At 30.8% G+C, this 23,839-nt stretch overlaps 1 protein-coding gene across 2 annotated transcripts; it reads left to right on the forward strand.

Annotated features, from left to right (window-relative positions):
* The first annotated feature begins 519 nt into the window (after positions 1 to 519).
* On the forward strand, positions 520 to 3,485 carry LOC129298054 (inositol polyphosphate multikinase beta-like). Of its 2 annotated transcripts, none has more exons than XM_054936451.1 (3): positions 520 to 949; positions 1,058 to 1,142; positions 2,152 to 3,485. In XM_054936451.1, exon 3 carries the CDS (start codon positions 2,156 to 2,158, stop codon positions 3,002 to 3,004), a length of 849 nt encoding a protein of 282 aa, XP_054792426.1. In that variant the 5' UTR covers positions 520 to 949; positions 1,058 to 1,142; positions 2,152 to 2,155; the 3' UTR covers positions 3,005 to 3,485. The 2 variants fall into 2 exon arrangements, with proteins under 2 accessions (XP_054792426.1, XP_054792434.1); XM_054936459.1 differs by having other exon boundaries at positions 520 to 829.
* The last annotated feature ends 20,354 nt before the right edge of the window (positions 3,486 to 23,839 follow it).

A 23,839-nucleotide genomic window follows, 5' to 3' on the forward strand; every position in this document is an offset into this window, starting at 1 on the left:
TTATTTTTGTTGTTCCATATCTTTATAGTTTTTCTTGCCCGCAAAATGAGTCCTACTTTTAAATATATTTGGAGGGATGAAGATGTGGCATGGTGATGTTAAACTATCTGATGTTTAACTAATGGTATTAAGTTTTATGCTGAATGTTTAATTTTTTTTAAAAAAAAGAGGCAAAACAAACACAAAATACACAGTAACAAAAATCAACCCGAAAAAAGATGAAAACCATACATGACTACACAAAGACAAAATAAACTCCAACATTAACAATAACAAAAAATAACAATCAATGGCTTAAAACTTACAAGGGGGGGGGGGGGGGAAAAAGCGAAGTATCACATTGTTGTTTACAAAACCAACTGCAAATAGATAAGTTTTTTTTTTTTTTTTTTGGGTCAGATGAGTTTAAAGTCTATATAAATGAATGAAATAATATGCAGTAAAATGACATTTGATACACGTAAGATAATTTAATACTTTTATTCTATTTATTCTTGATATGATCATTTTCACCCGCCGGAGTTAGAATTACGGCACGGAGGATGAACCTCGATTTCGCATCCAAGGCGATTCCATTTTCAGAAACTCATTCCAATACGGTAATTCGCCGTCCCAAAAGAATTTTCATAAAAGCTTGTTGTCTACTTCTCGAGCCTACACTGCACCGTTCCGTGACTTCCCGTCTTTCGACCGTCCACAATGCTGTAAAAGCTGAGAGAAAGGGGCGGGGCGGCTATCTGATCCGGCTTTATATCTCTGCCGGGACCAAAAAATCAACAAATTCTTGTCTGCTAGGTGAAAAGGCCTCAAGCCTTTCGATGTCTGAGAGGTAGGACCGTGTCTTGTTAGATTTGTATTTAGCTACCTATACGTCTGTAAAGAGGAAGGAGGCCGTGCAGCCCAACTCCTACTCATCCCGATACTGCATCTATTCAATTTGAGCTAGAGGGTAAAGTTGTACTTTCATGACTCATAGCCTTTGGAATTGTGATATCTGTTCACCCATTATTAATGCACATGGCATTTCTGCTTGTCCTCTTCTTGCGTGGATCTTCAGGACATCTTGGGTCTTGTCACAGCGGGTTCGTATCCCACAACCGGAGTCTTTTTCACAAACGATCTCTCCCTAGACAACCCAACAGGTACCTTCACCTTTACTCTCTTCTATGTTTATGCTTCATTCCAGTTCTGTTCTGTTGTTAGGAGCAAATGTTGTCTTCTCTCTCTTTTTACTTGCGTTTGGATATTTATGATTATGTTCATATCTTTTGGGTTATTGGGTTTGGTTCGTTCTTTCTGGAGCATCAAATTGTTTTCATTTCCTCAAGTCGTCATGTCCGTCTGTCCTATCTGATTCTGGCTTGGGAAGCATTGATCATTTAATGAGTTCCAGTTGTTGAATTCAACTTTATCGGCGCAATTTTTTTAAGTATTAAATTGCTTTATAAGGGTTTCGACTAGATATCTTGGTGTAATATTATATACGTACTTCACTCTGTCTAATGACAGATCAAGTTTCCAACTTTTGGGATTAAACTATTGAAATGTGCTTCTAATGGCCTGTTGGTGGAGCTGCAAAATATCGTTTTGGTTTTTTATATAAGAAATATAGAAACGAAACATAAACAAGCCCGGATGAATGAGATAAAGCCAAAAACTTCTTTGCAGGAACTTACAGTAAAATTTATATCAGTGGTCCTGTGCAGTTGTGTAGTACTTTGTGAGTTGAGTGAAGCCATTTTTTATTTTTATTTTTATTTTTATTTTTTGCCGGTAGATAAATACTCGCTACCTCCCATTGGCCATTAGATCTTGCATGAATGACGAAGCATAAAATTTTGCCATGTGACCTTTTTTTATACGTTTTATTCCTGACCATCAATGCGGTGGCTAGTGGCTTCACCCTCACAATAGACTCGTGTTCTCAGTATGTATAACCTCTTAGTTTTGATTTTCTATAGAATAATGTATATGCTAACATATGGGAACAAGTTGAAGTTTTCCTTATGAGAATGAATTCGGAACATAAATGATATTCAACTAAAAGTTTCAATCTGTTATTTTTCTTTAAATGGATTGGAGAGCCTGCTATGCATCTCCTCAAAATTATGTTTATGTGATGTCTTATTTGATGCTCTTGTTAATCTGTAGGAACATGCTAAAGGTCCCAGAACATCAAGTTGCTGGCCATCTTGCTGAAGATGGTCGTCTTGGTCCATTAGTTGATGATGCTGGTCGCTTCTATAAGCCTCTTCAAAGTGATGAACGCGGTTCCCAGGAGGCAAAATTCTATAAATCTCTCTATTCTGATGCCAGGATTCCTGATCACATCCGCAGATACTTCCCTATCTTTTATGGTATCAAGGAAATCAATGCATCAGATGGGTCTGGCATGCATGCCCACCTTGTCTTGCAAGATCTTGTCTCCAGCTACATAAATCCATCCATCATAGATATCAAAATTGGTTCCAGGACATGGTATCCGCAAGCTTCTAATGACTACATTCAGAAGTGCAAGCAAAAAGATCTAGAAACCTCCAGTCTCTTATTGGGTTTCAGGATATCAGGATTGAAGGCTTTTCTATCCAAGGACTCTGGATTCTGGAAGCCTGAGAGGAAGCTTGTACAAAATCTATCTGCAGAGGATGCCACATTGGTTTTGAAGAAGTTTGTTTCTTCAAATGCACCTGCAAATCATGGCAAGCAACCTGATTGCTTTTTGGCATCGGTGGTTTATGGTGGTTCTTCTGGGATTTTAGCACAGCTCTTTGAGCTCAAGGCATGGTTTGAGGTTCAAACCATTTTCCACTTCTATTCTTCTTCAGTCCTTATCATGTTTGAAAAGGAATCTGTACTAAATGGAAAGAGTCCAGGTGCTACCGTTAAACTAGTTGATTTTGCACATGTTGTGGAAGGAGAAGGTGTTATTGATCATAACTTCTTGGGTGGCCTTTGCTCTTTAATAAAGTTCATTTCAGATATTGTAGCATCTCCAATTGAGTAGTGCATTGCTAATGGTAAGGACACTAAAAGTGAAAATTGTTCAGATGGGTCTCTTTTCTCTTTGAAAAGTTAGCCTTCATCACTTGACTCCTGGGAGGATTTAAGAATCTAAACTTAATTGGTGATATTGATTCCAAATGTATCGACATCCAGACTCAACATTCGGATTGAATAACATGCTCTCTTAGGCATCACCAGTCAAGTTGCTTCTTCCGTTATCCAACTTCTTAACATCAGTGGCGTCACTATTGTGGCTTTTGGCTTTATCTTTTTTTTTTTTTTAAATCTATAATTGCTTTTTGTTGGAGTGAACATTGATGATAATCTTCTCTTCTTTTTCAAATTTAGTGTTTGATTTAATGATCAAGAGTGTTTCAAGGTCCTCATAAACAGGTCCTTGCTATTGAACTTGATGAAGGAAAAAATGTTAATAAGCAGAGCTCCTGTCTCATTCATATTTTGAATGAGCTCAGTTACAGTTATCTGGATATTGAACCATGAGTACAATTTGGTTCCATTTGAGATTAAGAGGCCAAACTTACCTCCCTTTTTTTTGGGGGGGGGGGTATTATGGCCGTGTTTATGCATGCAGTGATTGAAATTTAGAGACTAAATTTACTTCCTTTCTTTTTGGATTGTGGTAGTGTTTATGCATGTAGTGATTGAAATGATGTTTCTTTTGTCTTGAGACTTATTTCTTTGCCGCTTTTTTTCTCAATCTGGGTTACAAGTTCTGCTAGTTAGCTGATATTGGTAATTTGTTTTCATTTCTGTGCTCTGATGGTGTTTGAGACATTCTTTGAACCAAGCCAGGCCTCCAGGGTTGTTAGTTTCTTCACTAATGCATCTTTTTCTTAGAGAAATAGTAATAAAAATGTGGGCAGAGGGCTTCACTTCCTCTCTTTCTTCTTATTTCATGTTTCCTTTTTATTTTTCTCTAAATATACAGCATGAACTTAGTTAAATATTTATGATTTGGATGTAATTAACCAACTATTAACAGTGCCTTTGCGTGTCTAATTTTTTTGTTCATATTGTCAGATTATTATCATAGTCATATTCTTTCACTTTGCAGCTTATTATCCAGTCAAGAGAAGATCTTCCTCATTGTTCTACTTGATCTTTTGTCAAATTACTGATCTGACGTTAGAATCCCTGAGCATGTTCATAGTTTTCTTGGATTTAATAGAATCAACAAGCGTAGCTGGCATGAGAATGAATGCTGAAATTTGTAAGTGGCTTGTAGGGTTTAATAAACTCGTTTTTCTTGTTTCTTTCTTTCGTTTTTTTTAACAAAGGCTCAAGTATTATGCCACATAGAGAAGAGAACACGTCATAAACCTCATCACGTACATAATCTAAAGCTAGGTTCCTACACCCTAAGCGAGGAGCATCTAAAGTCATAAACTTGACATCTATGTGCTATGCATGTTTGGCCACCCAATCTGCACAGTGATTAACCTTTTTGAACTTATGATCAAAGATACCAGCCAGTCCTGCGTGACCGCTTCACTAATTTCATTTTATGACACTTGTCGTAGGACGATACTTAGAGAATCCCCTTTGAATCAGGTTCTAACTTCTAAAGCCTCAATTGAGTCCTCCGATACTCTTAACTTCCCTGAGTGCCTATTTCCAACAGAGCTTCTAGTGGTCAAGGTCAAGGATCCCTATCAACTCCAGTGATGTACTTGGTAAATAAGCTCGCTTTCTTTCTTGCTTTCTTTGTTGAGTGAAAAATAACTTAGCTTTTTAGTAAAATCTCCGTTTTTTTCTTATACTTATTAGAGGACTGTGTCTAGAGGATTCTCGTTGAAACGTGTTTCCTATGCTTTTGTTCGTTTCCCTGTATTAGCAATCCAAAACTTCCTATGGGGAAGAAAATGATTTAGGCATGGGTATTCATTATGATCTAATCACCACCATCATCATCACGGTCATCCCAGAAGAATATGTAGGAGTGGGAAAAAAACCAATTAAACATTGGAAGCAACATGTTGCTGTGAACTACAAGTGGTGCTATCAGACATTGAAGGTCTGGTTCTCTGACTCTCAACTATGTTTTTCCAATGTAAGCAAATTATTCTATTGATTTGAACCAAACATGTCGTGTTAAGAGAGATTGGTTATATAAAGGGAAGGTTTTGTAATTTATGGTTTGTTTGTATAGAGTTTAGGTCAAAGATCACTGTCCAAAGAGACAAGGCCCCAAGGGGTGTCCTAGAATTTGAATATGTATTGTCTCGCTTCCTCCTCATCAGTTCTATGAATTATAAATTGAAACAGTGACAATAAGATGTTATTACTTTTGTCTTATCCTTTTGCCTTCATCTCTATGCACTGCAAGGTCTTGATGTTTAGTCCTTAGTAAGCAAATTCGACTTCCAAAAAACGTTGTGTTTTGAATTAATGAACTCACAATATAATTATTTGGAATTTGGAGTGAAGTGTGTGCATTATTTATTTATTTTTTTAAATAAATACTTGAGATTCTTTTTTGTCAAATTAAATGTTTTGTTATTAATATTTTTAGAGTATAAGTAAGTGTTTTGTGCTCCGTGTGTAACATTATGCAATTAACGCGGTCGTGTTAGGCGACAAAAAATGTTCATTTGTACTCTATATAAGCATCAATGTTAATTATGTATTTTTACTTAGAATTTATTAGTTATTACTTATATTTTATATAACTAGTTATTAAGGAAAGTGATATGTAGATAAATAATATTCTCTCCAATCATTATTATAAGGTGTTTTTAACAATTTCATTGAAACTAAGAAATGAAAATTAACTAATTTAATGTCTTAAGATTAAAAAAAAATTTAACTTTACCTTTATTAAAAATAGGAAAAGAGAGATGCATAATATATGATGAGTTATAATATTAAAAATCACAAAATACTTTTAGAATATATCTTATAATAAAGACCAAAGAAAATAACGCACCACACTTCCTAAATAATTGTCTCAAGTTTCAAAACTCCTTCACATGGTACATGTGAACATGACATAAAGTGGAATGGATTGGATAAAATATATAATAAAATGGACAAATTTATTTTTGAAGATAAATATTGTATATACTTTTGGATGAGAATAATAATAAAAATAATGATATTTATAATACATACATAGATAATAAATATTAAATATCTCATCCATTAAAATTTGTGTAAATAGTAAGGATTTTTATTACTTAAATAAGTGATTGCAAATTCAAATCACAATCATTATATATATAACAACTGAAAAATGTATATCTTTTGTTCTCATCATGTTGGCCTCAAGTAGGATAGTGATATTTATTATTAGCACAGCCTACACTTTTTAAATAGGGAAAATGTAATTCGAGGATTATTAAGGATATTTAATATTAATTAATAATAAAAAATTTTAAAATATCGTTGCAAGATCAAGAGATTGATTTAAAAATAATTGTAAATAGAAAAATATTATAATATCCTTGCTTTTTTTTTATTTGACAAGTAATTATTCATTAATTAACAAGTGCCAGTTCACATTTAATAAAAAATTATTAACTAATTGATAAGTTTAAAATTATAAAAAAGCTTAGTTGTAGAAAGGAACAAGTATAGAGCACATTTTAATAAATAATCATTTCTTAATTAATGAACATTCATTTACATTTAATAATAAATCATTTGTTAGTTGATAAGTTAAAAAAAAAGAAAATCAAAAGTATTATAATTTTTTTTATGTAAAATTATTTTTAAATCAGTCTTCTAGTGATATTTTAAAATCTTTTCATTTTTATTTGATATTAAGTTGCCTTGTTAGTTGTTGAATGACATTTTCCCTTTTAAATATCTCACAGGAGAAGCAACGAAAAAGAATCACGCCCACCATACGGAAGCTAGAAGAATTGAGTCCGTAACCTTTGTCTTTGTTCTCGAAATTTATTTGTTACGTCAAAGTCATTTTCCTACTTGATAATTAGCTCACTTCCATTTGAAAAATGATTGTTGGCTTTAATTACTAAGAAAAATCAATAATCCTTAAATAATAAATAGTGTGTGTGTCTGTTAATCTCAATTCTTGCTTTAATTAAGTCTTTTGCACTAATTATGTCTTTCATAGTCTATACAAATATTAATAGACCCCTTAATTTACTAGCTCAACTTGCAATAAGTTGATCTTCAGTAATCTTAATTTACAAAATTTAATTATATTCAATTACTAAACATTTTTTTATTAGTTCCTAGAAATAGACAAAAACGGACTTTTTTTTTTTTGGAGCAAAGTACAAACGCACTTTAACTTATCTCAAATAAATTAGTGTAGGGTAGTATTTTCACTTTTCCTGATCAAAGAGAAGAAGAAATCAATAGTGGGCCACACAAGAAGCTTCAGAAAACAGACAGGAACGGAGGATCCAATGGAAAAACTAATACGCATGAGCGAGGAAACAAAACAGTTTTCCGAAGTTCTTCATTTGGTCACTTTCCATTAAACCCAAAGGTCAGCCAAATGGCTCATGTAATTTTCCAAAATTTGACCCTGATTAAGTAATCTAAATTAGAATAATTTGATAAATTAATATAGTGTATGGTCAGGAAGGTCTAACTAATGTTTTGAGTTGTAGTTTCAACTTCAAATTTGAGACCAAAGTGAAATCAAGTTACTTGTACATCAGAAAGGTAGAAAATCAAAGGAAAAAGAGTTTGTGCCACATGCCACAACATACACCACTTCCGCATTGCACATAAGTGGCAGATAACGAAGGAGTGATCTCTATGTGTCATGCACCACGGCATACTTGCCAAAACTAGAGAAGAAAGTGAATTTTGAAAGAAAGGGAAGAGAAGCTCATGCCTTAGTCTACTAGGACTTGGAGATGAGAGCTTGAAGGAGTGATCCAAATTTATTTACACTCAAGTGAGCCATTACTAACCTCTTCTCCTTCTCTCTACACCATTTTAAAAGCTAGGTTTAGCATGGGATAATAATTTTCAATCCATAATAGCCATCAATTTGGACCCATTAATTTAAAAAGTGTTAATGAGAGTTATTTATATTATTTAAACATAGCATTTATGGCTTTACTCGTTTTTAGCATATGGGTGTTATTAATACCTAAAATTGGTCATTAACGAAGGTTGTTGGAGGTGTTTAGAGGCTATTAATGGCCATTGGCTAATGCCTTGATGATAATATGAACTAAAGAGAGCTAATAAATTCAATTGATATGTTTGACTGTGAAAGGTTGTGATTTTGTTAGGTGAGAGTGTTGAGTCAAAATGTTGGGATTTATCCTAATGAGAATATTGATGGGTGTGGTTATAAATTAATCACCATCGGCACCATTTAATCTTGAGAAAAGCTTTAGAAGAGTTTATTAAAGAGCTCTCAAAGGTTTGAAATAATCAGAAAATTTTGGCTTATACATTTGTTGTGATTAATTATATGTTGAATTCAAGTATTTACAAACCAAGTGATGTTTACAAACTCGCATTTGATGCAAAATATGAAAATGTGATTAAGTGTGTGATATGTAAAATGTAATATCCTCCTTCTTTAACTGTGATTAACTCCAAATCTCAATTAATTAAGAAATTAGATTAAGGTAAAAATAAGTTTATCAAGTTTGTAAATAAAAAGTACAATTGGGATCTCAAGTTTTTGAAACTAAAACCATTTCTAATTATCTTTAAAGAAATAAATTAGAGTTTATAATTATATAGAAGCATAAGAACATTTCAAATATCAGTGAGATTTATAAAAGAATTAAAAAACAAAGTGATTCTGTAAAAATTGGGGCGCGTGTTGCGGCTCATTGAACATATGTTTCGGTGTGTTTGCCTCTATGCCATGCACCACGACTCGTGGCATCATGCGCCACGACATATTGCACAGACCATGATAGCAAACTTCTGATGTCAATTTGATAGCTTTTGGAACAACTTTTGATGCATCACATTCCTCCGTCTAACATTCGATTGACTCGAACTAGGTGTCTATGGAAAGTTCTTTCCGAGCTCTAACTAATGTTTTTAGTTTTATAACCAAATTATAATACATTATAAATTTGAACACTCTTTTCAAAACTTACATTTTTTTTCAATAATTTTCACAAAACTAAGTGTGCACATCATTTACTAAAAGCCAAGAGCCATCAACACCACTTAGACCACATACAATACACCAAAACTAACCTATGCAATACATCACATCATATCAAACACTTATAACTCAAAATTTCAGTACTCAACCCTTTAATTCGAAAAACATTAAAGGGGGAGTTTAAGTACCTTTTTCATCAAATAATTCATAAACATCACACAATATGCTCAACTCTTACTTGCATTAATATTTTAGCCCTATCATAGATATTACATTTCATAAACTCACTCCATGGGGCCCAAACCTACTAAATAGGATTGCAGTTCTAAGCCTCTAATTGCTTTCCTTTGTCTGGCCCTCTTGAGCTATTTCTTGTAATATTAAAGATAGTGGGGTGAGTACAACCACTCAATAATCAAGGTCCAACTAGCTCATAATAATATATGTCAATTAATTTAAATGCAAATGGCTAATTATAAGAAGATTTCAAACAACAAATCATTCTTTGGAACATAAAATCCACATTATCAAGCATAAATGCACATACTCAAAAGATCATAATTAGTGAGCACCATCTCATTCAAGAGAATAACTAATTACATAGTCTATCAATATAATTTCTCATAAAACCAAGTTATACTTGTAATTATTAACATTAGGTCACAATACATACAATCATGTGCCTTTTTTACTATATGCATGATCATACCTCCCTTATATCCTTCTTATTCCTCTGATATGAAATTGTGGGCTATAATACACTAGAATAGTCTATACTTTAGGATTTTCCTAACCTAAACTTTTCTGGTTTTCTCATACTATGGGGTGTCATACTCCCTAAACTAGCTTCCTCGTTGAATTAGTGGATAATTAGCTAGGTTTGAGTCCCTTGTTGAATTAGTAGGATAGTTCCTCATTGAACAAGTGGGATAGTATGTATATAAATAATTCAAACGAGCCATCAACTCAGATGAAAGTCCTACCACGTGGATTTAATTCTCTACTCTTCTTTCTCAGTGAACTCCCACTTCTCATGATCATGAGATGTATAGATATGCATTATTACAAGCAAACATTTCCTCATCATTGTACCTAATCATAAATAAGACAACCACACAATACACACCCAATCAATTCATTGAACTTCGCTTATCTATTTCATTGAACTTCTCATTCATAAATTCATTGAACTCCTCAACCTCACATTTCATTGAACTTTACTATTTTGATTTCATTCACATATCAAGTCAATTTACTCCACTTAACTTATAGTCATTGAACTCCCAAGCAATCTTAACACAAAAATCCACTAAGATGGTTTCAAAAGATTGCATTTAACATGTCATTGCATTTTTGTGCAAAAATCATCATAGTGGATTTTCAAGCAATTCATACCACATTTGCATTTCAATCAATCTCATACAATTCAATTATCAAACATCAATCAATAAAATAATTAACACACAAAAGTACAAGATAAAATTTTTTCAGTTACCTTAAACCTTTGAAAGGTTAACGGTTTCACCCCTCAATTACTCACTCCTAAAGCTTTCAAGAAACTTGAATAGTGCCAAAGATAGTCATTCTACAAGCATTCACAATAAAGTTCATAAATAACCACTTTCGAGCTAATTTTTACTAGAAACTCAACACTTTTTTATGCTCAAGATTAATTTTCTACTCAAATAAAAATACCCATAAGATTTCTTAGCTTTCTTTAACCCTCAGTAACATCATTGATCTTCTTAATGATTATTAATAAGACCATATTGTTCCTAACCAACTTCTTTATGAAAATTTTTCAAATTAAATGCCTCTCAATAACTAATCATCATAACTTCATAAATATCAAGTTTCATAAGTCAATCTACTTCCATCAACTCTATTTAAGTCAATAGGTTTAGACCCATAGCCTATATGAACTAAAAATTATCATTATCAACTAAACCCTAACTTCTAATGCAAAGAAAATGGAATAAGGAAGAAGGATTTAGGTGTAAGAAGCTTATCTTAATGTTTAGGAGCCCCAAATACTCCCAAAACTTTGATTCTTCAAGTCCCAGCACTGCTCTTTCCGTCTCTCTTTGCCTCTTTTTCGTTTCTCTCCTCTGTTGCATTAGTTTTGTAATCTTATTACTATAAAAAAGTATTCACGCGTCACGGCAAACGTGCAATGCACCACGAAGGACACATAATGTGTCGTGGTGCCTAGCACAAAGAGCATCCCTCCAGGCGTGTTAGGACATGTGCGTCGTGGCTGCCTGATTCGTAAGTCATGGCACGTGGCACAAAACCTTACATTTCAAATTTCTTCCTCTTCTCATTCTTGGGTGACTTGATTCTCCTTAAAACCCATGTTTAAAGCTGAAAACCACATTCAAATATGCCTGTTAGGCCTCTCTAGCCACATACATCGCTAATATACTTAATCAATCTAATTAGGCTTAATTAATCTGGTTTAAAATTAAGGATGTTACATAAAATTGATGAAAATGATTCACACACACACACACACACACACACACACACACACTCTCACTCACTCACTCACTTTTACATGATTGTTATTATTGAGTAAAAGCATGTATTCATAGAAATGAGCAATATGCGATTTAGTTACAGATCGAGATACGTGTTGAGCATGATTGTGGTGAAAGTGATGAGCATGATATGAATAGGTTGATGTCAGTAAAATTGCATGCTACGTGTTGATGTTATGTGTATGGCATCACTATTTATGGTAGAAGTTTGCCTAAAGAGAGGAGTAGTGATTAAATTCATGTGGTATCGGTTGTTTATCTTTGGAATCGAAAGCTAGCCTAGCTATCAACCATTGAAATCAAAAAGTAGCATTTTCTTATTATTGTTAAGGGACTATCTCACTTGTTCTTTGAGAAACTCAAACCTAACTAGTTTTTATTGATTTATGAGGAGACTAGATTAGGAATATGATACCTTATAGCTATTAATATTAGGTGAAACTGTGACTTACAAGTAAGTGTAGTAGCCTTGATTGAGCAATATCTTACGAGTGGAATGTAACATCTAGGAAAAGTCAAATAGAATTAAGTTAAGTTAAAGAGAGTAATTAAGTAATTTAGTGTGGTGCGTGACCAAAAAGGTCTAGCGAGTAATTTTAATTGTAATTTTAGCCTTAAACACAAGCTTGAAATGAAGTCAGGTCACTCAAATATCTAAAAAGAGAAAAATATATGAAAGGAGTATCTCTATGCTACATAATGTGATGTGCAACACATTAGTCGCAGCATATAGATGGCACATAATGAAGGAATGACCTCTTATGCCATGTGCTGCTGTATGTGGTGTATGCGTCATGGTGCATAGTCAAAATTTTGCTTAAACCAATATGTGTTAGTGTTTAAAATCAAAAAGACATAAAGAGGAAATGAAGAGCACGCCTTTTTCTCTCCTAGGGTTTGAGTTTGAGGACCTTAGGAATGTTTTGAAGCCTCCAAACGCTAAAGAGTAAGTCTCTTATGCCTTCTTCCTTCATTATTCTTCTTGTTCTTGAAGAGTTAAGTTAGGGCTTGAGTTGGAATAATGATTTTAGGTTCATATGAGTTATGTGTCCGAACCCATTGACTTAAATAGAGCTAATTACAGTCGTTTAAGTTATTTAAATCTAGTATTGATGATTTTACAAGTCTTTAGTTGGTAAGAGACATTAATGTCTAAAAATTGGTCATAATGAGAGTTGTTGGAAGTATTTTAAAGCCATTATAGTGGTTTAATGGCTTATTAATGACAATGTGGACTATAGAAATCAAGTAAACCTAATGGTTATATTGAAAAATGAGAAGTTGTATTTATGTGATTTTGAAAGGTTGATTAAAGTATGCAAATTATTCAAATAACATTATTAATGATTATCTTTATGGCTAAATTATAGACTAACCACTTGGGCACCATTCAAGCTCAAGAGCTCAAAGGTTTGAGGTAATTAAAAGAAATTTAGTTTATATAGGTTCTTGTTAATTAATTATTTATCAAATTTAATTGTTGAAACTTGGGTATGTAACATCACAAAAATTATTCCCTTGATCAATTAAGTTAATAAAGGGTAAGTATGTAAATTTAAGTATAAATGAGTTTGAGAATGGTTAGAGATAGCTATTAGATTTGGCTTTAGCCTTTAGATTGGGTTTAGAAGTGAAATGAGTCATCCAGGCTCAAATTTTAGAGAGAAAATTGGATTTTGGCCTATTGTGCAATATATTGCAGTAGAAAAATTTATATTGCAATATAATTTCCAAAATCAATTTTTTAAAACATGAAAAATATTCAAAACAAAGAGAAACATCATAGAACAGAGAAAGGGTGATAGAGAGAATATTCTCTCTGCTAGAATATCAACTTTTGGGCATTTTAAAGGTGATTGGAGCTTGATTTCACCTAGGTATGCATTCCTCATCTATTCTTCTCTCTGTATGTTTTGGAAGTAAGATTTAAGGTTGGAAAATAAGGATTTTCGGACCTAGGACTATAAATCTAAACTATTAGTCTAAATAGGACTAGTGAGAGTTATTTAAGTAATCTAAGCCTAGATACAGTAGTTTTATATATCTATGAGAGTGGATCTTCAATTATGGATGAATTTGTGCATTAACATGCCGTTAATGATGAAGGTTTATGTTGTTGGAAGCCACTAATGGTAATAGATAGGTTTAATGAAGTTAGTTAGAGTTAATGGGAGTGAATAAACCTTATATGGTGATTAAACTCAAGAGTTGAGAGTTTTTGGTGATTAAAATGTTGAAATTTGAGAGGTAGAATTGAGTAATTTGTAATATTGATGATGATTTTAGGTTGTTAGATAATATATTAGTGATTATTTAAGTTGTTGAGAGCTAAATGAAGTTAATGGGAGTTAAGAAACTTATTGGATATGAGGTTGATCTCGTAATTAAAAAATTTGATCACTAAAATATGAAATTAGATGTTGGAAGTAGTGATTTTGATGGTTATTAGTGATGGGTGTTAATGTTCATTATAGACTAACCTTATGAAGCACTAGAAAGCTTGAATTTAGCTTGGAAGCAAGAGATAATAAGAGATAAACCTTTGACCTCTCAAAGATTTGAGATAACTGAAAAAAATTTGGTTTATGCATTTGCTTGTGATTTGATATGTTTAAATGAACTTTTTGAAAACCAAGTAATGTTTTGTAGATCGATATTTGATGTAAATTATGGTAGTATGAGTAATTTTATATGATGTGTTAAGATTAATGTAATGACATGTGTAAGAATAATTATTTATATGAATATGTATGTGATGTGTGAATAAACATGTGAACACGTCGAGACTTATGATATGATGATAATGTGATGTGAATGAGATGGAATATATGATAGGAATAATAACTAAAGGTAAACAAAGTGGTTAGTGGATTTTGATGATTGAGAAATTACGTGTAGTGCATTTAATGAGAAATTTTATGCTAAAGTAAACATGTTTCATATGCATGATCATCAAGTGGTAGTTTGCCTATAGAGAGAGAAGTAAATGTTATAAATTCACATAGTATTGGCTACTTATAGTTGAAATCAAAAGCGAGCCAGGATGTTGACTGTTGAAATTGGGAAGTAGTCATTATCCCATTATTGTAGAGGAACTATCATACTTGTTTTTTGAGGGACTTGAACCTAACTAGTCTTCATCGGTTCATGAGGAAGCTAGATTAGGGGTACGACATCCTATGGTTATTAGCATTAGGGAAAACTAGGTCGCACAAGTGAATGTAGTAGCCTTGACTAGGAAGCTCCTTATAAGTGGAAGGCTAAGTCCGAGTTCATGGACATAGCCTACTAAATATCCATTGATTTTACATCAGAGATACCAAAAGGGTATAAGGTTGGTATTGATCATACATATCATATCCTAGTCACATGGTTGTTATTATTGTAGTCTGGCATAATTTGATAAGGGCACATAATTGTTAATATTGTAACCCTATATGCATTTTGATGCATATTATTATATGACCATATGGTTATTATTTTTATGGTGTTATATGTCTTACAAAGGGCATATAGTTGCTATCATTGTAACCCTTACATGTTAAGTAATTTAATGTCACATGATCGTTAGTTTTGTAACTACATGAATTGGGTGGTTTTATATGTGAAGATGTTTCATTTGAATATGCCATTTGCATTACTATGATTATTTAACATTTATTTATATATGTTAAATTAACATTAGTTACTGAGTGGTTGTATTCACCCTTCTATTTAATATTTTAAGAGCATTAGTTTCGAGCAAGACAAAGAGAAGTTGCCAAAGGCTTAGGAACTCAGTTTCCTACTATAGCCCTCTCGTAATTTTATATGCATGTGTACGTAATTGATATTGTGAACTAGGATATTTTATAGTTTGTTATACTTACAGAATTAAATATTGAGCATTAAAATGTGTATCTTGGCCCCTGGTGCTTGTGATATCTTTTTAGTTGAAATATTTGAGTTAGGTCAAAATACTAGTACAAGTATATATTTGACTATATACATGTTTGTATTAGATTATATTGAGTTTTAAAATCAAAATGCCTTCTCCTGCTATTTTTGAAATCAAGGGGTTAAGGGTTGAAATTGTAAAATATGTTATATCTGACTATTATGATGTGTTACATAGGTTGTTTTAAGTCTATTGAGTATGGTCTAAGGGTGATTGTGAGCATATGGCACTTGTTTATGATTTTGGACACTTTAATTATCTTTTGAAAGAAAAAAATAAGTGAGTTTGCATTTTGGTGTTTAACTTTTGCTTGAGAAATAATTTGAATGTGAAATAGTGCCATTAGCTAGAGCTCAAAAAAGCTTTTTATAAGCATCTAGATCATCTCAATCAAACATCGAATGAAGAAATAGAGCACGTTGGAAGTCCAACGAAAAAATTTATCATGACATCATGTTACTATCATGGGTTCTGTATTTTATGTCACAGTGTAAAAATTTATTCCACGGCATATTTTGCTAGAATAATTGTTTTCACACTTTTAACCCCAATTTAATGTTATCTTACTTTATATGATATCTATACTTCTGTATATAAGTTTTGCTTGAATTTTAGTTTATGAAATGATTTTGTAGCTGTTCAAGTTTTGAAAACTTAAGATCTAATTTATGTAAATTTTACAAACTTAATAATTTACTTGGGTTAGTCCCATGATTATCTCGAATAGGGCCATAAGAGCCCCAAAGTAATTTAGACAATTGCATAGGCCCCAAAAAAAAGTCAATAATATCCCTAATATGAAGGGATATGTATTTATACAATTTTGTAATAAATGCTAAATGAAAAAACAAAGCCCTAGTTCTTTTCCCCCATTAAAGAATGAAAACATTTTTATATTCCTAAAATAATATTTAATTATTAGGTTAGCCTTAATCTAGTCATTAATCATTATTTATTTTCTTTCTACAAACTACAATTCTCTATATTTTGTAAGATCATTCAATCTATAGATATGCACATAGATGTTGCTATAAATCATTTAAAAGGCTTTATTACTTATTTAAATAATTATAGAGAAAATGGTTTTGCATCTACTTTAGAATTTACAAAAAAAAAATATAGCTACTGAAATGAACATAAATCCTAACTTTCGTGAAAAATGTATAAATCATAGGGGAAAAACATTGTAATGCAAATATTAGTAATGAGATCATACAATCAGCTGAAGATTCTTTTCATATTGAATATTTTTTTATACATTTTAGATCAATCAATTTCTTTTATTGAGAGTTGATTTGAACAATTTTTAAAATATAAAATTATTTTTAGTTTTTTATTTGAATCAAAAAAATTTAAAACTTTGGATGATGATGAATTGAAAAATTTTTGTATTATTGTTCTTGAGTTTTAATGGCAATTATGATATTAATTTATTTTCATAATTAAAATTTTTGAAAAAAATATTAATAGAAAAAATTAACACACCACTTGAAATATTTAACTGTCAAAAGATTAGATATTTTTTCAAATATATGTATTGTTTATAGAATATTATTAACAATATTTGTCACAGTTGCTATTGTAGAAAGACATTTTTAAAAATTAAAGTTTCTCAAATCCTATTTGAAATTAAATATATTAGAAGATCGATTGAATGGACTAGCCTTATAATCTATTAAGAGTTAAATGTTAGAATTATTCAATTACACAATTTTATTATTTGATTTTGCAACTTAAAAAGCTAGAAAAAGTAATACAAGGATTGATAATTTATTATATATTAAGCCTCTTTACTTGTTTTGCCTTAGGCTTCAAAATCCCTTGACTTGGCCTTGATCTCAATTTTAGAGTTAATTGTCGATTATTAAGGGAGACCTTACAGAGTTTGTAAACTCATTGATGTAAATTTTGGCATATTATGTGATTGGGCAAAATGCTTGAGACATGAAAATGATCTATATACTAAGCATGTATGCTTGAGGCTTGAGTAAGCATGCAAATATATTTTGAAAATAAATATTGAGATGTTTGGAGATGTTTTGTGATAAGATGATGTGATGTGATATTGTCATTAGTTTTGCATACTGTGTGTCAATGCATTCATCACATGATCATTTTGGCAGGAGTTTGCTTAAGAAAAGGAGTAGTATTAAATTTTATGTGGTAATGGAGGCTTAACGTTGGAATCGAAAGTTAGTTGGTTGCCAACTGTTAAAATCAAGAGGTAGTCGTTGTCCCGTTATTAATTAAGAATTATCCCATTAAATAGCCACTGGTTTCCTTTTGAATGTATTATGAAGGTATAAGGTTGTTATCGATTATGTATTTCATACTTTCAGCTACATAGCTATTATTATTGTGGTTCGGTGTGATTTGATAGGGGTACATGTTTGTTATTATTGTAACTCCATATATGTATCACTGTTTATACTTGTTGTGCTATGAAAAATGTCTCTGCCTGACCATATGATTATTAGTGTTATGGTCATATCAATCTTTTGAACAATTATGTGATTTGCGAAAGTATAAATACCATTTGCACCTATAATTAATTGATATGCAATTGTATAGGCTATATTGACCTTGATTACTAAGTGATTGTACTCATCCCTCATTCTTTAATTTTACAGGGACTAGCTTGTTAGATCAAGATCAAGAGAAAATAACTTAAGGCAAAGGATTCCATGCAATCTTGACTGCAGGCCTCTTATAGTATTTTAGTCATATGTATTTTGATTTATAATTGCCAACTAGGATATTTTTTAGATTCGTTTTGATTACTTGTATTAATTGAAATGATTTGAATGTGTATTTTGTGCCTTAGGTTTCATGTAAGTTTAAATAGAGTTAAAATACTAATACAAGTAGAGAAATGTGGATATAAATGGATATTGTTAATTAGAAGTTTATTTATGAGAAATTAACTTCCCTTTATGTTTTGTGATCAAGAGGTTGAGCATCATGAATGTGATTTATGTGTGATTACTTGGCTATGGTGTGTTGCACGAGTTTAATATGGTCCTTTAAGTGTGGTCTAAGAGTTGGTATAGACTTTTGGCATTTGCATTGTAAAATGGACACCCTAGTTGTGTGTTATTATAAAAAGAAGTAAGTTTTGTAATGGGTATCCAATTTTTAATTGAAAAATGATTTGGTTGTGAAATTTATGGGATTAGTTAGAGCTAAAAGAAAGCTTTCTATAAACAAATAAATTGCCTCAATTGGACGTCAGATGGAGAAATGGGGTGCTATCGCTATCAGAAGTTCATCCTAGGAGCTATCATATGACAGCTTTATTGTTGCCATAGAGCGTGCAATGCATTGCAGCGTAAGGCACCTATGTTGCAGTGCATGGCATAAAGGAAAGGTGCCATGGTGCACCTGTGCTGTTTTGCTAAAAACTATTTTCCAACTTCTTTTGCAAATGTCTTGTTAGAAAAAAAAATATCACATGCTTCCTTATATGTTTTTAACTTTGACTTGGTGAGTGATAAAAGTATATTGGAGTGTTTGAATTGTGAAAATTTAGGATTCCAATCTAGTAATTTTTTTTCAAACTTGGTAATCCTTTTGGGATTAGTCCCTTGATTTCCTTGAGATTGGAGTTTAGGGTAGATTAGTGAGCATAACCTTACTCATTTACCTATATATTTTTACATGAAAGGCTTGGGTAGTCCTAATTCATAGACATAGCCTACTAAATAGTCATTGATCATGTTAGAAGTATTAGGAGGGTATAAGAATTATATTGATCGTGTCATATCATATTCGACCACATGATTGTTATTAATGTAGTCTGACATAATTTGATAGGGATATATGGTTGTTAGTATTATGACCCCATATGTGTTTTGATGCTCATAAATTGATGTGAATTCTAATATACATTATTGCCCAACTATATGGTTATTAGTATTGTTATCATGAAAATATTTTGAAAGTAGTGGAATTGTCGCTTGTATCTTTATAATTGATTAACATACACTTGTATAGACTGGACTAACATTGATTATTGAATAGCCATATTCACCTCTCTCTCTCTTCTCAATATTATAAAAACTAGCTCATCAGATCAAGATCAGGAGAAATGACTTAAAGCATAAGATTCTAATAAATCCTAACTATAAGCCACATATATTTTTATTATGTGTATTTTGATTGATAATTTGTCAACTAGGAATCGCATTACTTGGATTACTTGTGCTAGTTGATGTTTAGAATAAATTGGTATATTTTGGACCTTAAGGTATTTGTATGTTAAAGCTTAATATTTAGATAAGGTTAAAATATTAGTGCAAATATAATATACATGTTGAAGATAATTATAAACGAGAATTATGATTTTCACAATGATTTGGCTCCCTTTTAATTTTTTGTAATCAAGGGGTTGATCAGTAAAAATATGGCGAGGGGTGTGTGTTACATGAGTCCTTTGTAGCTCATTTCCAACTTTTGATTGAAAAATGATTTGAATAAGACAAGTGTCATTAGTTAGAGTTTGGAGAAAACTTTCTATAGATACTTTTATCACCTCAATTGAATGTCGAACGAAGAAATGGGCATATCAAAAGTTAGCTCCAAAAGTTGTCATTTGATAGCAAAATTAATGTCATAGTCATGCAATGTGTCATGGCGCCTGACATAGATTCAAACGTGTCACAATGAATTTACATTATGCCACAGACCACCTATGTTGTTTTGTTGAAATAATGTTTTCTAATCTTTTTGCAAATGCCTGATCACAAATAGGTATCACATCCTTTTGTAAACATGATTTACTTTGGTTTTTATTGAATAAATGATTGTTTTTAATATTTTAAATTTTAAAAACTTGAGATCTCATTTCTATAAATATAATTTTATAAATTTAGTAATCTATTAAGGTTGCCTTATAATTACCGTAGTCTTGGAGTTAATTGTAAATTAGTAAGAGTGATCTTACATCACGGCCTTATAAATCTCCTGTCCTTGAATGGTGCCAATTGTTTTTAGACATTTTTACATTCTTTCATAAGTTTTTAAAACATTTTAGAAACTTCTAAATCCTTTTAGATTTTTTCAAATATTTTTAAATTATTCCAAATGCTTTTAAAAGATTTTGAAATATAATAGATTCTTTTTGTATGTCTTAGATTCTCTCAAAATTTCCTACATCATTTTGAACATTTCCAAAAACACCTTACTTTTGTAGGTTCTCCTCCTTTTAAACACAAGCTGGGACACAAAACTTATATGGTTCTATGACTTCAAAAAACAAAATCAAAAACCCTTAATGGCGTGTGAGAAAGCACTTTCCATACAAAAATTAAATATTTTATATTTCCGTATTTAAAGACACCGTGACATTAATGGGATTGGTTTAATAAATTGTGCGAGAAGGAGCACAAAAGTTATTTTTATGCAAAATGAGTAGAATGAAGACGATCACATTCACAACCACATGCATTAGAGGTCAACGTTTCCAATATGGCCCCGATATGATAAGAATCAGGAACAAGGTAATGGAGCCCACGCTTATCTGCATGTGCTCCACGTGTACACTTACTCCAATTTTCCATTTATTACTTTTAATTATTAAATCTCACCTTCAAAATTAAACCCCCTTTCCTACTCCCATTGATAAATGTCATTTTAAAAACTTACTGTTTTTATTTATAAATTACTTCACAAGATCTATGAAATAACTAATATTTTTTTTATTGAAGGTTTTAGTATGAATATTATTGAGCAGTTATGGTAGAGAGATGGACTGAGAGAGATGAGAAAAATTGGATGAAGATATATTACATTTAACTAAAGGTTTTTTTGGGGCAAGATAGAGTGATTTTTAAAAAATATCAATTAACTTTAACTAACTTTTTAAATTTATGTGAATTAGTTATATGTGATTTGCAACTAGAAATAGAAGGAGTAATTTATCATTAACATCTTATCACTTATCACACATTTTAATGTTCAATATTAAACCTTGTTCAATTGCTTATTAATAATTGAGAACTATATGGATTGTGTGATAAAATTTCATATAGGTGAATTTGTCACAGCAAATCCAATCAATTCTAGCTGTGTGGCATCCTCAAGACAGGGACAGAATTAAAGTTAATGAAAGTGAAACTTGTAAGTCTTTCTCATTCCTTTTTTTTAATTTTTTCAATCATCAACATAAGGAGCTTAAATTAAAAGCCATATAAATAAAACTTGTGTAACACAATATGAAGGAACATTTAAGTATGATAACAAAGTGGTAAAACCCAAAAAAAAAAAAAAGAAGTAAATATCTAGTCGACAACATTTTGTGTGAACATATGCCTTCACTATTAGTGTAGCATGATGATTGGTAAAAAGGTTTACTCAACACAACCATGATTTATAAATAAAATATTTAATAACTTAATTTTATATGTTTAAAATATTTTTGCCAAATCAAATTAAATTAAAACAAGTGAAATTTAAAATATTAAAAGTATTAATAAAAAATTTTATTATGGAATAAATACTACATAAAAGATTTGTATTCTTCATTTGATTAAAAATAAATATCTTAAATAAATAATTCTATGTATATAAATTTTGCTAATTTTATATAATATCATGAAGAACTCTAAGATAATTAGAATAACCTCAGTCATGCGCAGGAGTCCAAACACAAAATTTTAATTTTCTAATAAATTTTAGCAGCCCATAATCTTTCTCCTTCAACATCTCTCTACTGCAATATTATCTTTATATTTTTTTAATATAATATCACAACAAAACTGTGTAGGATAACAATCCATTCATGTTAGAGTATAAAAAGCCTCTATGCTCTAAGAATGGTTCTACAAAAAATCAAAGTATTTAGATTGTCATTTGACACATGACAAGCAAATTAATTCACATATCTAAAACCATAATCAAAAGATACAACTTGATCTTTTATATTAAAGTTTCTGATCTTATTAATAATATTTAAGAGATGATGTTTTTAGATAGAGTGTAGCTGAATAACCTTGATAGCTTCAATTAAGTCAAAATATTTGTTGACTTTAATAAATATGCTATTCCAGCAAAGTATTATATTTTTCAAAGTATTATTAATTGGCTCGTGAGAGCTTCAATTTGGTCTCTCATGACAAAACCACCTTTATATATGCGTGTAATCATAATAATAATAATATATCAACGTGATATTTTTCATTAATAAATTTTGAACTTCAAATCTTACTTAAAAGTATTGTTTTTTTAATTATTTTTAATCCAACCATGATTCATATCATTTCTCATATTTCATTGGGAAAAAAAAAACATTCCAACTAATAAAAGTGAGAGTGTGCTTTAGCACTGTATTAGATGAAATTCTTTTCTTTGATAAAAATAAATAAATTTTTTCTATTTTTTATCCGTTTCTTTTGTAATTTATTTCTTTCTCTAATATCATGAGCAATTCACCAGCTTGTACGTTCAAAAAGCAAGTGTATGGTATTATTTCAATTGTTAATTGAGCTTCAATAATTTCGCGTAGCAAAAAATAATGATGACTTTGGATTTTGATCATTTGTAATAATGCCATAATACAATGATACATTAAAAATTGAAGAGTGAATATGAGACCAAACTAAAAATAACATATATAGAAAACAGAAAGGAATTATTTTTAAAACCACCCGAAACTTTTTAAATTTATACAATTAATGGACTAACTAACAATTTTTTTTTTGGTCAGCAAGTTGTTTGCATAAATATATTCCTTCATGTATAAAATATAAGACATTTTTAACAAACTAATTAATAAGGATTAATAAAAGAAGTTAAATGTGGTTTGTATCATTTAAATGATAAAAAATTATTGCCACATTCCAAAATTAATTACTTTTCAATTAAAACTAATCTTTCTCAATTACTTTAAATCTATTTTTATATAATCTCTACAATACCATTAATAAGAAAATTTCTGAAAGAAAAATTTAGTGTTGTTGATTTTTTTATGCCTAGTGGCATGTTTACTTTTCCTATAGCTGTGAAGCTGTGGGTTCAATTCCACTTATCATCCCAAATTATTAGCACTTGCTCCTTCGATTCAAAAAATAAAATCAGGTTACATACATAATTTGTACTATTTTTATTAAAGAATGTGAGATATTTTTAATTAAATTTTATTTTTTAATAAAGTAATTATTTATCTTTAAGTTAATTATATCTTTTTATATTTACTCTTATTTAATAGAGTATTTTATATTTAAAAATATAAAATAATCTGTTCAATATAAATATTTTTAAGAAGAAAAAGTAATTATTACA

This window comes from Prosopis cineraria, unplaced genomic scaffold (genome assembly GCF_029017545.1).
Source record: "Prosopis cineraria cultivar Desert tree isolate PC_DT_omini unplaced genomic scaffold, ASM2901754v1 PC2, whole genome shotgun sequence".
Taxonomy (NCBI): domain Eukaryota; kingdom Viridiplantae; phylum Streptophyta; class Magnoliopsida; order Fabales; family Fabaceae; genus Prosopis; species Prosopis cineraria.